The sequence below is a fragment of the Marmota monax genome, unplaced genomic scaffold (assembly GCF_021218885.2).
Source record: "Marmota monax isolate L192 unplaced genomic scaffold, Marmota_monax_Labrador192_F-V1.1 WCK01_AAM20220418_F8-fsc00012, whole genome shotgun sequence".
Lineage (NCBI taxonomy): Eukaryota > Metazoa > Chordata > Mammalia > Rodentia > Sciuridae > Marmota > Marmota monax.
In genome coordinates, this window is record NW_026695227.1 from 35,716,834 (window position 1) to 35,733,661 (window position 16,828).

Here is a 16,828-nt window from a genome sequence, read left to right on the forward strand (position 1 = left end):
AAAGTAAAAGCTTAAATACTGTGATAATATTCTGATTTACTTTGTTTTTACATTTAAATAACTTTAATCAATGCAACATATTATCCCTTTGGAATGTTTGTATTTATAGACTTTGAGATAATAAAACAAACTGAGAACCTTGCATTTATTTAGCAAAATTTTGAGTAAAAATTATATGAGCAAAATATTCTAGGTTACTACAGCTGATATAATATTGAAGGAGGTTGGGTGTGGGGAGCAAAATGTTTATGAAAGATCTCAAGAAAAAATGTATCTCATGGAGAATTTTCTTCTGCATTTCTATTTTTTTCTTCATTATGTATTTTTTTAATGTAGAAATCAGCTATGAGAAACCACACAAAGGTCACAGCCTTTATTCTTCTTGGATTAACAGACAATCCACAATTACAGGTGGTGGTTTTTCTTCTCCTTTTTTTCACTTACATGTTGTGTGTTACAGGGAACCTGACCATCATTGCCCTCACCCTATTGGATTCTCATCTCAAGACACCCATGTACTTCTTCCTCCGGAATTTCTCATTTTTAGAAATTTCGTTCACAACTGTCTGTATCCCCAAATTTCTTGTTAGTATGGCAACAGGTGATAAGACCATTTCTTACAATGATTGTGCAGCACAGCTGTTTTTCACTATCCTCTTGGGGGCCACTGAATTTTTTCTCCTGGCTGCCATGTCCTATGACCGCTATGTGGCTATCTGCAAGCCTCTGCACTACATGACCATCATGAGAAGCTCAGTCTGCAACCTGCTGGTGTTTGCTTCGTGGGTGGCTGGTTTCCTGATCGTTTTTCCACCAGTCATCATGGGTCTCCAGCTTGATTTCTGTGCAACCAATGCTGTAGATCATTTCTTCTGTGTTGTCTCCCCTATACTTCAGCTCTCTTGCACAGACACAGATCAAATAGAATTAATGATGCTTTTCTCAGCCATTCTGACACTCCTGGTTACACTGATGTTGGTAATTCTCTCCTACACACACATCATCAGGACTATTCTGAGAATCCCTTCTTCTCAACAGAGGAGGAAAGCCTTCTCTACGTGTTCTTCTCACATGGTTGTAGTGTCCATTTCTTATGGCAGCTGCATCTTCATGTATGTGAAACCCTCTGCAAAGGAAAGAGTGTCCTTAAATAAAGGTATAGCTCTGTTCAGTACTTCCATTGCTCCCATGTTCAATCCCTTCATTTATACACTGAGAAACAAACAAATGAAAGATGCTTTTAAGCACATGATCAAAAACATTAAAGCTTTAAACACTTAAACACATTAAAACACTTCAGTTTCTCACTGAAGTGAACCATTTTAATGATTTACTAAGGTTATGAGTAAACTAAGAAGAGTGGAGTGAGTCACAGAACTATTCAATATCTACATTCAAAATCTCATGACCTTTTTCTTGACTGATAATTTTTATTGTGGTCTGCCTAATCTCCAAAGCCTAATACTTATTTCTATTTTTCTTCATGCTGAGAGCACATAAGAAAGACACTTTCTGGTTTTGGTTAAAATCATTTGCCTTTATTTATTTTGTTGCTGTATTTATTTCCTCTCAAAATTCTGTCAGAGGGAGACAAGTAGGAATTCATTGTTTCCATATTTCTTCTCAATATGCTGGAACTCAGGGATTCAATTTGTTATATATTTTATATGTAGTCTAATACACTTTCTAGATTTGATCACCCAGTGATCTTATACATAGTAGATATAGAACATGAAATATAATTTTTTAAAATTCAGTATTTACTAGAAACTGGAAGGAAATCAATTTAATAACATTTCTTTAACTACATAGTTTGACAGTTTCAAAATTTTAGCTATCCCTAAAGAGGTTATTTATTTTCAGAAACAGATAAAGAATTTTTATAAAGATTAAAACATGGCTGCTATGGCAGTTATCCAATAAAAATTATAGATAGCCCTTATGGATTACTTATAGTCTTTCATGTTTTTTGAAATGTAGAAGTTTCATCTCAAGACTTTGTATGACAGATATTGTCATGCATGTGAATCCATAAAATATATACAGCATGTAAGGCTTAGATAATCTGCAAACGACAAAAAATAAAAAAAAGTATATGACTAGAAACACACTGATTCAAAAAATGGTCTCTTACTATTCACAAACCTCATGCATTGTTAGCAAAATAAAATTGAAATCGCTTTGGCTTTATGTCACTTAGGATGCAAAATAACAGTAACATCCTTTCAGAGTACTCCATAGATTTAAAAGATATCATACATAAAATTAAGTCCATATGGCTCTAATAGAGTATATTATTTTTCAAACTAAGTGAATTGAACATTAAAATTAGATACAATGACCAGAGACATTTATGTAAAACCGAATGTTTTGACTCTTTTCCTTTGTGTGGTATCATATGTCAGTTTGATCAAAAGAATTTTCCCTAAAAGAGTTTTATAAGTTTGCTCTATGAATATTTGTCTATGTCTTAGTTTTCACAGAAGATATTGGTGATCTTACAGAAAATTTCTTAATGATTGGATTTTTTTTGACTTAACAAATTGCTAAACAGATTCTGTCCCAAAATATTTAAAAGGAAATGTAACTTGTCAGATCTCCATGCAAGTAAATGAACCTGAATTTAAAAACAATAGTGAAAAATTTTAAATCTATGTAGCTAGATAAATATTCATGGGGGCATTGTGAATATTCAAGTATACTTTTAAAATAGAGGGCATGCTTGTTCAGGTGGTTTTCATAAAACTGTAGTGCTTTAAGAATATTTCATTTGAAATAGAAGATGATTTATTAAAGAAATACCCTTCAGTTGTCACTATTTCTCTTTGTTTTAATCAGTAACTGAATTTTAAATGCCCCAAATTTTCTACCTTATAGATAACATCTATATTCAAAAGAAATTTTATTCAAAATCTTTGACATCTGACAAAAATTCTGATGCTAGAATATCTCAGATTTTCCTGTGAACACTCTTGCGTGTGTCTTAATTTTTTTGTCAAATGTAATCATGTCAAATATTTATTTTATATTCTGAAATACTATATTGCTTATTTACTAAACTTATTTTTTATATTTAAGATTTAAGTATGTTTAGCTCTTCTAAAAGTCTAATATAAAAGTAAATTCAGAAATAATTTCATAGGGATCAAAGAATGTAATTTCTCCCCCTTTTCTTTATACTGAAAAGAATTATCAATAACTGTGAAATTCAGGAATATATTTACTATATTTAACTACTTAGAATGCATAAGTTTTTTTTTTCCATTTCTAGACTATCTGTAAGGAGATAATTGGAATACAAAAGAAAAAAATCATAGGCCTAATCTACAATGAGAAATGATTAGTGGAAGAAAATCCGCACTTAATTTTAAATAAATTATGAATTTCTGAATAAATATTTGTATAAGCACCAGAGATAAGACTGGGTTATTTGAGACTGTGATGTGCAAACTATCCTAGACTTTAAAAAATATTAAAATCCTTATTGTGCACAATATCTCTCATTTCTGAAAGAGAAAGCTATAGCTAACATTTGTTTTACGGTTGTATATATTGAATAAGTGTTAAGAAGAGCTATACTCAAAGTATATCAATTGTCTCTTAAATAGCTTGTTTGCTTTGGTCTCTAACTCATTTACCTCATTTCTATATAAAAAACTTTCTAATTTGCAGTCCGACCAACAAGGTATAAATGTTCCTGTTATGATTTACATATGAGGTGAGAAAATTTGGGGGTGAAATGATTGGGTTATGAAAGCCTTAGTCTAATCAGTGCATTAATCCACTTAAACAGATTAACAGGGTAAACAAGGGCAGGTAAGTTGTGGTGAGACTACTTGAGTAACTGGGAGCATGCATTTGTTATGTGGCTCACACTTTTTCCTGATGATCATGTCCTGAGCTGCATTCCTTCACCATACCCTACTACCATGATCTGCCTCACTTTGAGCACAGTGCAATGAACTCAGTGGTCTATGGACAGACATGAAACTATGAGCAAAAATAAACATTTCCTCCTATAAAATTGTTGTGGTCGGGTCTTTTGGTCACAGCTGAGTAAAAGTTGACTAAAATAGTTCCTTTGTACCCCTATCCTCACCAAGCATTTATTATTATTGATATTATGTATGGATTCCATTTTAACTGGGGTGACATAAAATCTCAAGAGTGGTTTTGATCTTCATTTCCCTCAATTAAAGTCATTATATTTAGACCGCGGCCAGCACAAGCTTCATAAATGAAGGTTCATCTACGTAAGAAATCCGAAGGGAGTTTTGAATTAAAGAGTCAGGCTCTAATTACCTTTAAACCAGCTCCAGGACGGCTTCTCCTAGCTCCAGCCTCCAGCTACCTATTAGAGTAGCGAGGTTTAAAAATCCTGGGGAAAATCCCATCCAATGAAGATTAAGTGGGGCAGTGTCCCAAGGTCAGGTGCGATGATTGAGTCTTCTTCGGGTAGTGGCCAGACATGCCTCCACATGGACAAGCCCTTGGACCTGAGAAGGGTGGGGAAAGCTCTGGATAGAAGGATATGTCTAAGCGCCTCTCACCCAGCCAGGGAGGTAACTCAAATCACATGCGATGATGGCCTCCCAAAATTATACTGAAGTGATACATGCATACCCATATTTGTAGCAGCACAACTTACAATAGCCAACTATAGAATCAGTCTAGGTATTTCCTACAGCAATAAATATATAAATAAATAAATAAATAAATAGAATTAACATAAAGACTGTGAATGCCACACATACAGGGGATATCACTCTAGATCACTCTAGGAGCCTTTTGCAAGAGAAAGCTGTGACCTAAAAAGGTCGCAATGGAAGAGAAATTCATGCAAACAAATGCATAAAATCTAACACAAGGAAATGAGAATATGAAAAAAAGTTAAAACAAACACCTTCTAAAGTTTATAATTCACTAGCAAAAGACGTTAAAGTAAATTAAATATTAGATAAGGAATTCAAAATAAAGGTTATAAAAATGAACAATGAATTCCAAGAGAACACAGAAAAACAACTGAACAAATTAAGGAAATCAGTACAGGATATTTATGAGACATCAAGAAGGAGATAGATGGGGCTGGGGTTGTGGCTCAATGGTAGAGTGCTTGCCTCACATGTGTGAGGCACTGGGTTCAATTCTCAGTGCCGCATATAAATAAATGAATAAAATAAAGGTCTGTCAACACTAAACAATATTTTTTTTTCAAAAAGAAGGAAATAGAGATACTGAAAAAGAACCAAACAAAAAACATTTGCCAGTAAATGGCTGGAGTTGGAGAATATCATACTAAGCAAACCTCCCCCCCAAAAAGGCTGAATGTATTCTCTGATGTGTGGGTGCTAATTCACAATAAGGGTGGGGGCAATAGGGAAGAATAGAGTTACCTTAGATTAGGTAGAGGGAAGTGAAAGGAGGCGAGGGGATATGGGAATAGGAAGGTAGAATGAAACAGACATTATTACCTTATGCACGTATATGACTGCAAGACTGATGTGATTCTACAACATGTACAATCAGATAAATGAGAAATTATACCCCATCTATATGATATATTGAAGTGCATAAATGCATTCTACTCTCATGTATAACTAATTAAAACAAATTTTAAAATGAATAAGAAAATTGGAAGTGGGAAGATGAAAAAATATTCTTGGAAATAAAAAATAATAAATCAAGTAAAATGTTCAACTGAAAGTCTTTATAATAGATTAGATCATTCTGAAGACAAAGTATAGTGAAAATAAACAGGTCAGTGTTTGCCAGACCCTGGTGAAGGGAGCTGCACACTTGTCAATGAAAGTCATATGAGTCATGCATTCAGCTGAGTCACATGTTCAGAACATCTAAAGTTTGACAACTTTTAGCGTACAAGCTGCTCAGCAAAGGACTACTAGCCTCCACCTCAGTCATCTCTTTCTGACTGAGGTGGAGGCTAGTAGTCCTCTAAGGGCAGGAAGGAGCAGGTAAGGCAATATGGTCAATGAAAAGAGCTTTCTCCAGAAAGGAATTATCTCCACTCAATTAGTTCCTGGGTAATGGTCAAGAAATAGAGGTAGGAAGTTAAATGGACTGATTTTGCAAAGTCAAGATTCCATTGTGATCACTCCTGGGAATTAAGTATTTTTTCTTTGCCTTAACAACAAACCCAGTTGGATTTGGTTAGCATAGCCTTAGGGTTGTAATCTTGACACAAGGTAGATACTATTGTTTTAATAGTATCCCCCCAAAGCCCAAGTGTTGGAACCTTAATTTCTCAGTTTAGCAGTGTTGAAAGGTTGGGTCTGATGGGAGGGGTTTGAGCCATATTGTCAGAGACCTCATGAATAGCTGAATCCCTTTATCACAGAAATAGGCTTCTTATTGTGGGCACTTAATTCTCTTTCTTCTCTCCTGATTGACACACTTGCTTTTCTGCTTTCTGTCATGAGTTTAATGAGTATGAGTTCCTCACCTCCGGCAGTTATTTGATCTTGGACTTCCTACACTCCAGAATCATGAGCCAAAATAAATCTCTTTCCTTTAAAAATTACTCAGTCTTCAGATACTCTGTTACAGCATCAAAAAAACGGACTGTGAGAAGTGTCTAAGGGACTCACACTTTATTTTAGCTAACTTTTATCAACATGACCTTGTCATTTATTTACCTTCCAAATGAAAGTTCTGATTTACCAAAGGTATGACAGAGGAAAAACCAAACAAACAAAATAAAAAGATATAACTTTAACACCTGGAATTAACCTCCCACATTTTGTGGAAGTGGAAATAGACTAAAACCTGTTTTAAGGGGACAGAGAGATGAGGATGGTGGAAACAAGAGGTTAAGAGAATAGTTCTATAAAATGGCATTGTACCACCCCCCACCGGCTTTCTTTGCCAAAAAAGCAATCTGCCTGCAGCCCCCCTTGGCCTAATGAGGGGCAAAGGCCAGGCAGTCAGTGTAGATAATGACTGATGGGGGTAAAGAGAAAATGAGGACCTGCTACCCAACAGAGGACAATGGGTGTCAACCTCTGTGATCATGCTCCTGGGCAATCTGGGTTGCTAACGATTAATTTCCATCTCCTGCTCCTTCCTGCCCTTAGACACATAGAGGAGAAGAAAATGAAGGGAATAATTAAAAGGGGGGTTCTGGAATCTATAAAGGAGCTATAAAGGAGTCTATAAAAATATACCCCCTCCCATGGACATCCAGCTTTGGGGCCCCTTTTCCTCAAAGAAGTCTATTTCTATAATTTTTTCATTAAACTTGCTTTCTGCGCTGGCTTCAGTGTTTCTCAGTGTTCAGTCTTCAACACTGGGGTACAAGGACGTGTTCCTCATCTCCAAGACAGGTATCACTCCTACTTGAGGAGTAAATAATTTAGATATTAGAGGTCTTGGGGAGAAGTACTTGCAATTTTTTTTCTTCAGAGCTATCCCCAGATTTTGAAAAGACAAGGACCTAAATCCAAGGTTCAAACAACTGCGGATCAATCTAGAGATGTTAGCCCTGACTCCCAGCAAGAAGAGGAGCCTTGGAAGGATGAGGGGAAAGAAGATGGCCCAGAGAGACCCAATGGTGAAGCTACCCTCATGGAAGCTGTTGGAAGAATCTGAGGCTGCAGGCTAAGCAGATGATACAACAGCAAGGAAAACCTAAGTCTCCAGCTATGATGCTTATAGCTCTGTTGAGCTGCCAGATGTCATGCCTTCAGAACAAGAATTCAGGAACTTGTGATAGTGACTCATCACTTACTTTTTCAAAGAAAGAAGGGAGCCGCTCTGGAAATACACACCTTCAAGTTCTGAGCAAGAGATACTAAACAATAATTGCGCCCTGTACCTCCTCTTAGATAATGAGGTGTGGCACCAGGAGTTGGCATTACCCAGTGGGATTGAGTTACGTTAACCTGTTCCTTTGTAATCCTACCCCTTTGCCCTTTTTGGGATATAATATTCCATGGAACCTCCCCTTGTGTGTCCCCTATATAAGAATAAAGAATTCCTGCCGCAGTCTGGCTGGGCACAAAAATAACTGGGAAGTCACGAGCCACTTGTAGGTTCAAACAGGAACTACTTTGTTGCCGGAACTCCACGGGAGCTCAACCGGAACTCAACCGGAACTCCGAGAGAACTCAAAAGTAGCGGGCACCCGAGGTAGCAGGAGTCGCCTAATTGCCGGACAGCAGAGGTTTATATACACAACTGAATACACAGCTTGTTTCAACTTAGCATCATCCAGTTACAGCAATCAGTCATTATCTTAATAATTATACACAGCTTAACTTAATTATCATCATCTTAATGGCTCGCTGGCATTACTTCTCAACCACTCCTTCTGGCAAAATGCCAGGCACCATCTTGACTCGGTTGTGGCTCTCAACAAATTCCAATGACTCTCTCTCTTTTCACGGGACCCTAAGGTCACAGGGCCTTTCCTGGATTTTGAAAAGGTGAAAAAAAAAAAAAGAAAAAGAAAAGAAAAGAGAACTGTTTGTAGAGGCTTCCTCTAGAAGAAAACTTCCCATGCAGAACTATCAAACTATTTTAAGAAACTGACATTTAATTGTTGGGTTGGACAATCTGATGTCAGACTTAAGTTTAAGTGTTGAGTCTGAAGGCTCTATTAGGATAACAGAGATAATGGTGGGCTACTCCAGCATCTACATGTTCCCACAAACCACCCACCCTCCAGGCCAAACAGCACAGATATCCTCCCCAACACTATTCTCAGTCACTAATTGGAGATGATCATGGCACATGATGAAAGGCTTGAAGAAATAGATTTTATCAACTGCATTTACTGAGTGCCCCCCCCCCCCAAATTCAAGATACTGAATTAGGAACTTCAAGGCATACCAGTCATTAGAGAAGTGATGCTAGAGGCATGGCTAAGCTATAATCTGAATAATTATGTGCATTTAGGTGGCTTTCTGAAAAAAAATAAATGTTTCCTTTCCATAAATAGATAGGCAAACACATATTAAAGCGATCTATACTGAATTCTCTGGAGGTATATCTTAGTCTCTTTTTCATATATATTTTGTTTTTAAAAATGTAGAGTGCTTGGGGAGACTGCTTTTATAATATAAAACCTCTTAGGGAAATGGTTCTTGGATTGCTTATCATCTTGAGAATTCTTCACAGTCTAGCTATTTTCATTCAGGGCATGGAAAGTATAAATAGTCAAGGGATCAGGATTGATTTATTTTATATGGCAGTGTGGGTGATGTGTAGAAAAGAATTCAGTACATGAATAAATAAATTACAGAGAAGGGGAGATTTAATACACTAGTGGTGATGCCATAAAACAACTAATTAAATCATCTCCAAAAGTGCTGTTTTCAGGTGAGAAGAAACTATCCCAGATAAAGGAGAAGAAACTATCCCAGATAAGAACATGCAGAGAGAAGTGGAATGTTTGCAAGCTCAGTTCAGTATGGTAAAATTGTTAAATATCAAGGCTCAGATGATTTTATCTCAATAAACTTGTGTCTTTATGGCCTTAAAATACATTTGTTTCAGCTGGGTATGGTGCTGCATGCCTGTAATCCCAGTAGTTTCAGAGGCTGAGACAGAAAGATTATAAATTTGAGACCAGCCTCTGCAATTTAGTGAGACTTTCAGCAACATAGTGAGATCCTGCCTCAAAATGTAAAAAGGGCCAGAGACATAGCTCTGTGGTAAAACACCCCGGGGTTCAATCTTCAGTACCCACCCCCAACCACCACCAAAAAAATTGTGTTTTATTTTGATGTTTGCATTTTAAAGATTTATTTTTTTTGGCATTGCTTTAGGATTTCAAAAGATCAAAATAATTAACATTTGTAAGAGTTAAAAATGACATGTCCAATTAGAAGTGTATTTATCATTAAATCATTTGGTTCTGTTCAGTTATTTATCATTGTCACTAATCTTTTTTGTAACCCCAACCTTTAAATTTTGATATAGGAAAAGCGATGAATATAGTCCATAGAATACCATGATAATTTAGTTGAAAAGGTCTTTCTGTTTTTAAATTCATCTGTTATCATGATAGTTAAGACAACTAAAAAAAAATTACATTCAGAGGCCTGACTTCGAATATGAATTTTCTCTTTATAGTGTATGTTAAGGGATAATTTGTGAATGAGTGTTGAAGTTGAACAATGAAATGATTTGATATGATGAAATTTTAATTTATGTGTTTTAGATGTATGGATTTTGACAACTCTTGCCATTGATTATGTCATTAATCTGCATAAATAAGGAAAATTTTATAATAGATTGTTCCAAAATCATATGAATGTGAATAAATTTCTAATAAACATAACAGTCATTTCTTTCAGTTGTTTGTGAACCTTTCTAACATGCATAATTTTAGCAGCTGAATTCCACTCCTTGTTCTAATATATTCAAGTGTGCCTTTTACTTTCTGTTCAGCTGACCCTCTCTGCTAAGAATATTTTGTCTCATTTCTTTTTCTCTTTTTAAGACCTACTTTAGAATTCAAATTCCTCCTGTATACTTCATTAGATATTATAACAAACCAGTTTTATTTGCCCTTATATGTCTATTTTTATTTGTGTATATGCTTTCCTAATCATAATGTATGCTTTGCAGGTTGCAAGTAATTACATGCACTATCATATAATGCCATGCCTATCATGAAACTGTAAATATTTTATGCATGTGATGATGATGATATGCAGGAAGAAACTTTTCCCTGGAGATATCATTAACTTAAATACTAGATCTCCAATGTACTTGCTGTACAAACACAATTTTATTTCTTAATTTCACTGTCTCAATATATGCTAGATGTAGAAAATAACTATTTATTAATATCTCTTCAGTTGCCTGTTAGTTGGACATTTGAATATTCTCACGACAGGAAACTGCATACCTGCCTATAATTTGTGTCAGTCCTGTTTGTGATTCCTTATGTTTTTGAATTTATCAACTATTGCTTTTATTTTTAGGCCAGGGCTGAACTCAAAATTGTTCATGTTTTCAATCTCTAATTTAGACAAAGAACAAAAATGTAACTAAAATAACTAGAAGCATATGGAGATAAATTTTATTAGTGAACCTGTCTCCCTTATGATATTCATTTACTAATTTATATATGTCTATCTTAAATTTTTTCCCCATTATATTTACTAATTATCTTAGGATAATTAAGCTCATTATCTTATTCCTAAAACTCCTTCTTATGTGTCTAGGTTTAAGTTTAGTTTTCTTTTCACTTCTCCTGGTTCACCGAGCTTCCTAAATCCACATGTATGTATTGCTCTTTGTCTGTATATTCAGGTGTCTCACTATTCACTTTCCTTGGTCCATTCCCAGAACCACAATCCCAGAGGAGAACTGCAGTGGCTTACTACACACACTATCAGAGAGTTCCTATTGATTTGGTATTGAGGTACAGAGCAGGAAGGTTGGGGAGACCACAGATAATGAGACAATGCCAATACTAAGAGTAAATGGAATTATTTCCTGTGCATCATTTTGAACCTGGGTCTCAACTGTGGAAGTAAATGAGAAAACAATTATGCACTTAAGATTGTTTGGTTGAATGTAATAGTGAACATCTCCTAGTCCTGTAGATGGAACTACAGGACTGTGTGTGTCTGTGTCTCTGTGTTTGTCTTAAGTAAAAGAGTACTCTTGCATTTCATTTGGTAGGCACAACTTTATTTTATTATGCAAAATTCTTGAACTTTATTGAGTTGACTTTCTTTAATTGAACAGGAAAATGAGATGCCATTCCAAATCTTGTGTGTTCTCAAGAAAGCAAAAACATTTTTCTCTCTTTAAATTCTTTTAATTTTGTTTTATAAAATTTCCTTGTGTTCACATAAACAGAATGAACAGTTACTACCCTTATATGGATTATTCTTCAGTACAATTGCAAGTTGATGTATTCATTCTCGGCCTGCAATTTGAAAATACAAACTATTATTCTTCCTGACAGAATCATCTTTAATACAGCAATGAAGATTATTTGGCTCTCCATGAAAAACCACTGTTAATGTCACCTCCACACTAGTTATTGCTGTTATTTTTCTGTAGAGATTATTATTATTTGTTTTCTATCCAGAACTGGTAAATGTCAGAGCACCATAATGCGAAACCACACAAGACTGACAGTGTTCATCCTGGCAGGTTTGACTGATGACCCAGAATTGAAAGTTGTGTTATTTGTCTTCCTGCTTCTTACCTACTTGCTGAGCGTCACTGGCAATCTGACCATCATCACACTTACCCTGGTAGATACGGACCTGAAGACCCCCATGTACTTTTTCCTTCGGAATTTCTCCTTCTTAGAAATTTCCTATACTACTACATGCATCCCTAAATTGCTGGCTATTATGGCAACTGGGGACAAGACCATTTCCTATGCCAGTTGTGTTACTCAAGTGTTTTTTGCCTTCCTACTTGGAGCATCAGAATTTTACTTATTGGCAGCTATGTCTTATGACCGCTATGTGGCCATCTGTAAGCCCCTTCATTACATGACTATCATGAACAGCAAAATCTGCATTCAGCTGGTCCTCAGTTGTTGGCTTGCTGGCTTTTTTGTCATCTTCCCACCACTCGTCCTAGGTCTAAATATTGACTTCTGTGCCTCCAACGTTGTTGATCATTTCTACTGTGACACTACACCCCTCATGCAGATCTCCTGCACAGACACACAGCTCCTGGAGATGATGGGATTCATCTCAGCTTTGGTGACACTCTTGGTCACATTAGTCATGGTGATAATATCCTACACCTATATCGCCCTGACCATTCTAAGAATCCCTTCAACTAGTCAGAGGAAAAAGGCTTTTTCCACATGTTCTTCTCACATGATCGTGATATCCCTTTCCTATGGCAGCTGCATCTTCATGTATCTTAAACCTTCAATCAAACAAAGAATATCTTTTTCCAAGGGAATTGCTGTCCTCAATACCTCAGTAGCTCCACTTTTGAACCCTTTCATCTATACCTTACGGAATCAACAAGTGAAAAAAGCCTTTTTAAATTTGATACACAGGATTGTGTCTTTTTCAAAGAAATGAATATTCTACTTCTTTATTCAAAGGATATGAATAAAGGAGGCTCAGGTAGTTTCAACAGTTTCTAAGAGATCATTTCTCCCTTTTCTATTTATTTCATTGCTTTGATATTCATCTTTATGTCTTTCAAAAAATATTTTTTTTCTTAAAACTTTGGTCTGAAATGGTAGCCTCGCTTTGAATCTCCATTAAAACTCCCTTTTGTTTTGACTTTGTTTTCCCTGTTCTCTTAGCTTTCTTTGTATTAACATGTGAAAATCGTAAGCTTCTACTTTCAATATGTCTCTTTTGTCTTTTAAGAATGACAGTTATGTTAGCTATAAAATATTGTTCCATTTGAAATTGCATTTGATATATGACCTATTAAAAACAATGTAGAAGTAATATTTATTTTTTATGCTTCTAATTAATTGATGTATATTGTAACTGAATAAATTAAAAGAAAATTGTAGTAGAGTTTTTGATGTTCATCTTTGAGCACTGTTTATCTTTGAAGTATATATTTAAATATTTTAGATATTTGTGTATATATATTCACACATATTCATGTATATGTGCATATACTGTAAAGTAACAATCCTTAGTTTTTAGATGTAAGATGTTATGTTTATAATGATTTTCATCAAAGAAAATGTGATAATCTTACTAATTTGGTTTTGAAAATCAATATTGAAATGTAATACTTATTTGAAATTCTCAAACTCCCCAAACTTCCTCTGCTTAAGTTGGGATACACCTAAATCAAATTCTAAATGATTTGTGAATAATTTTGAAATAAGAACAATGCTAATTCTTTTTGTTTTCAAATATTATTTGTTTGACATATATGTCAGATCTAGGTGTATATAGTACAGATATGCAGATTGATATAGACATACTTCCTGTCAGTGAAACTAAGATGGTAGAAGCTTCAAGTTCTAGCTTAGAAAATTCCTAGTTTAGGGCTGAATTTATTAGGTCTGTGAAATTTAAATTTTGTGTAATAAACAAAATTTTTAATGAATCAAATATAATAGTATTTTCAAAGGTATGCATCCAATTTCATGATTTTTTCCATATATTAAAAATATTGTATATTAGATCAGATTGTCCTTTTTTTCATTTCAGTTTTTAAAACTGTGTATATTGGTTGGAACAAAATATATTTGAAAATAGCACCCAAAGGGATGGTATAAAATATAACCAGGGAGAAAAATAAACATAATATATAATTAGACAATTATAGAAGTTTCTGTAGATTTGTAGAACGAGTTGAATTGTAGAAAATATATAGATTATAAACATGATTTCAGGACAAAAAATATTTAAACAATTGATTATAAATTGTTTATAGTCTTCCTTTTTATTTATGTATACATGTTTTTTTTTCTAACCTGCCAATTTACACCTAATGATCTTTGAGAATTATTTAATGCTTACAAATATTAACAGCACACAAATTATATATGTGCGCACACACATATATGTACATATATATACACCCGTATGTGTAAATATTTTGTGGCAATGTAATAAAAGTAAAACCTAAGGTATTACCAATAGATTCACTAATTTTGATTCTGATATGTATCAGTGAGGACCAATTTGCTTAAAGCAATATCGTGCTATTTAAACTGCTTGGCTAGCTGTCATTTATTTTGAAATACTTCATATAATAACATTTCTGAGCCCTCTAAGTAGCCAGTTCAAACATCACTTTTCTTAAGTACCTGTTTTTTCATTTCAAGGTAGAGTTATCACTAAGTCCTCTGTGCTACTTCATTCATAGTTTGTTTAATATATAATTTTTTAGTATCTCAGTGGCACCTGTCCCTCAAAAGTCATTCTAATTTACCAGTTGATTTACCCATAAAATTAACTATTTGAATTAACATCTTTCAAAATAGATTCTAAGAGTTATACACTTCCATTTTGATTATGCATACAGCCATGTTTTATTCACTCATCAAACTAACCTTTCTGAATTGAAAGAAAATATTTAAAGTGAAAGACCTTTATTTGTTATTCAAAAGAAAACGGTAAAAAAGAGGTACTTCGGATTAGGCATAGAGGAGTGAAGGGAGGGGAAGGAGTAGCGGGGTAGAAAAGACAGTAGAATGAACCAGACATTATTACCCTATTGCATATATGACCACTGACCAGTGTGATTCTATATCACGTACAACCAGAAAAACAAGAAGTTATACTCCATTTAAGTATAATGTGTCAAAATGTATTCATGTATAACTAGAACAGATTATATATATATATATATATATATATATATATATATATATATGAATAAAAAAGAAAATATAGATAAAATTTTATAAGAAAATTTACATACATATATATGATATCATAACTAAAAAAATAAATGTGTCAGAATGTTCATTATTATCTCAAAACAAATATCTTAAAAGTTGGATCAGTTAAATAGTAATACAAATTCCCTTATCCATTAAATAAATAATTTTATTTGTACTTTTTAATGGAAATATTTCTTCAATAATTTTACTGTTAATAAATGTTATTTAACATTATGTTGGCATTAGTCTATGATTAGACCCTTTAAAAACTCATTATTATTTACACATAAAATAAACTCTACACAAAATTTTGAAATTTTTTTTTGGGTAATCCAAAAGATAATTTTCTAAATTTTATATTACTTACCCTTACTGTTCTCTTTCCCAAAACATGTCATAATTCCTATATTCAGATATTCATACAAATTTATATTCATTTTCTAAAGTTGGCCATTACTTGAAATTTTTAGTAACAAATTCTCTGTTTACTAACTTACTTATTGAGGTAATTTTACATTCCATTCACAATATTATTTATTCAAAGCTGAATTGGTATTTCTATTGTGGTCAAATACTTGAAATATTCTGGCTTTTGTATTAGAGTGATAGATATCTCAGAGAACATGAACTTGCAAGTATTCTATTTTTTTAAAAGAGTTAAAGAATTGGTATTGATTCTTCCTTGAGTTTTGGTAGAATTTATCTTCAAAACCGTCTTATCTTGGGCCTTTCTTTTTTGGGGTAAATTTTGATCACTACTTCAGTTTTATTTGTAATTAGTCTATTCAGGTATTCTTTATTCAGTCTTGGTAGAGTATATATTACTAGGAATGTGTCCATTTCCTCTAGGTTATTCAATTTTTTGGCATGAATTTTTTTCATAATAGTCTATTGTGATTCTATTATTTTTGAAGCATCTGTCATAATATTTTCTCTTTCATTTCTGATTTCATTAATTTTAATTTTCTCTCCTTTTATTTTTTATTTGACTGGGCTAGGATTTGTGATTTTGTACTTTGAAGAAAATAACTCGTTTGATAAAGTAAAAAATCATACACATTCTCTGAAGGTAGGGATAAAACAACAAATCTTTGTGATTCAATAGGATTATTCTTTATAAAATTATGAAAGTTCTCACTTATTTTACTAAAAGTTTAATAAAAGTTCAATAAAAATACCAACAAGATTTTTCTTATGAATATAGGTAGAACACATTTTTTTAAGAAATAATAAAGCAACTATGGCCTAAAGAATTTGTTAAGAAAATAAAACCTACAAGAAACTCCAATAATCAGGCATTAAATAGTTAATGAAAATATCAAGTTGTAGAAGTATTAATAATTACATAAAGTGGAATAGAATGAAAAGATTGATATAGACTATATTATATGTGAAATATATGAACTTTTAAATGTGAATTACTGGGCAAATTTTTACATAATTGGAAAGATAAAAAGATAGGTCATTTCTTAAATCATACCTAAAAATTGAGTGCAAATGATTTATTGA

General features: G+C 33.6%; 2 protein-coding genes across 2 annotated transcripts; both read left to right on the forward strand.

The window, feature by feature from the left end:
- The first annotated feature begins 345 nt into the window (after positions 1-345).
- LOC124087398 (olfactory receptor 6C74-like) lies at positions 346-1,281 on the forward strand. Its single transcript, XM_046436289.1, has one exon. It carries the CDS (start codon positions 346-348, stop codon positions 1,279-1,281), a length of 936 nt encoding a protein of 311 aa, XP_046292245.1.
- Positions 1,282-12,095: 10,814 nt separating this feature from the next.
- On the forward strand, positions 12,096-13,034 carry LOC124087352 (olfactory receptor 6C74-like). The gene has a single exon (XM_046436219.1). The coding sequence runs from the start codon at positions 12,096-12,098 to the stop codon at positions 13,032-13,034; it is 939 nt and encodes a 312-aa protein (XP_046292175.1).
- Positions 13,035-16,828: the final 3,794 nt, after the last annotated feature.

What these genes read in the sequence shown, in the direction of transcription:
- LOC124087398 (XM_046436289.1), top strand. Translation starts at nt 346, where the DNA reads ATGAGAAACCACACAAAGGTCACAGCCTTTATTCTTCTTGGATTAACA.
- LOC124087352 (XM_046436219.1), top strand. Translation starts at nt 12,096, where the DNA reads ATGCGAAACCACACAAGACTGACAGTGTTCATCCTGGCAGGTTTGACT.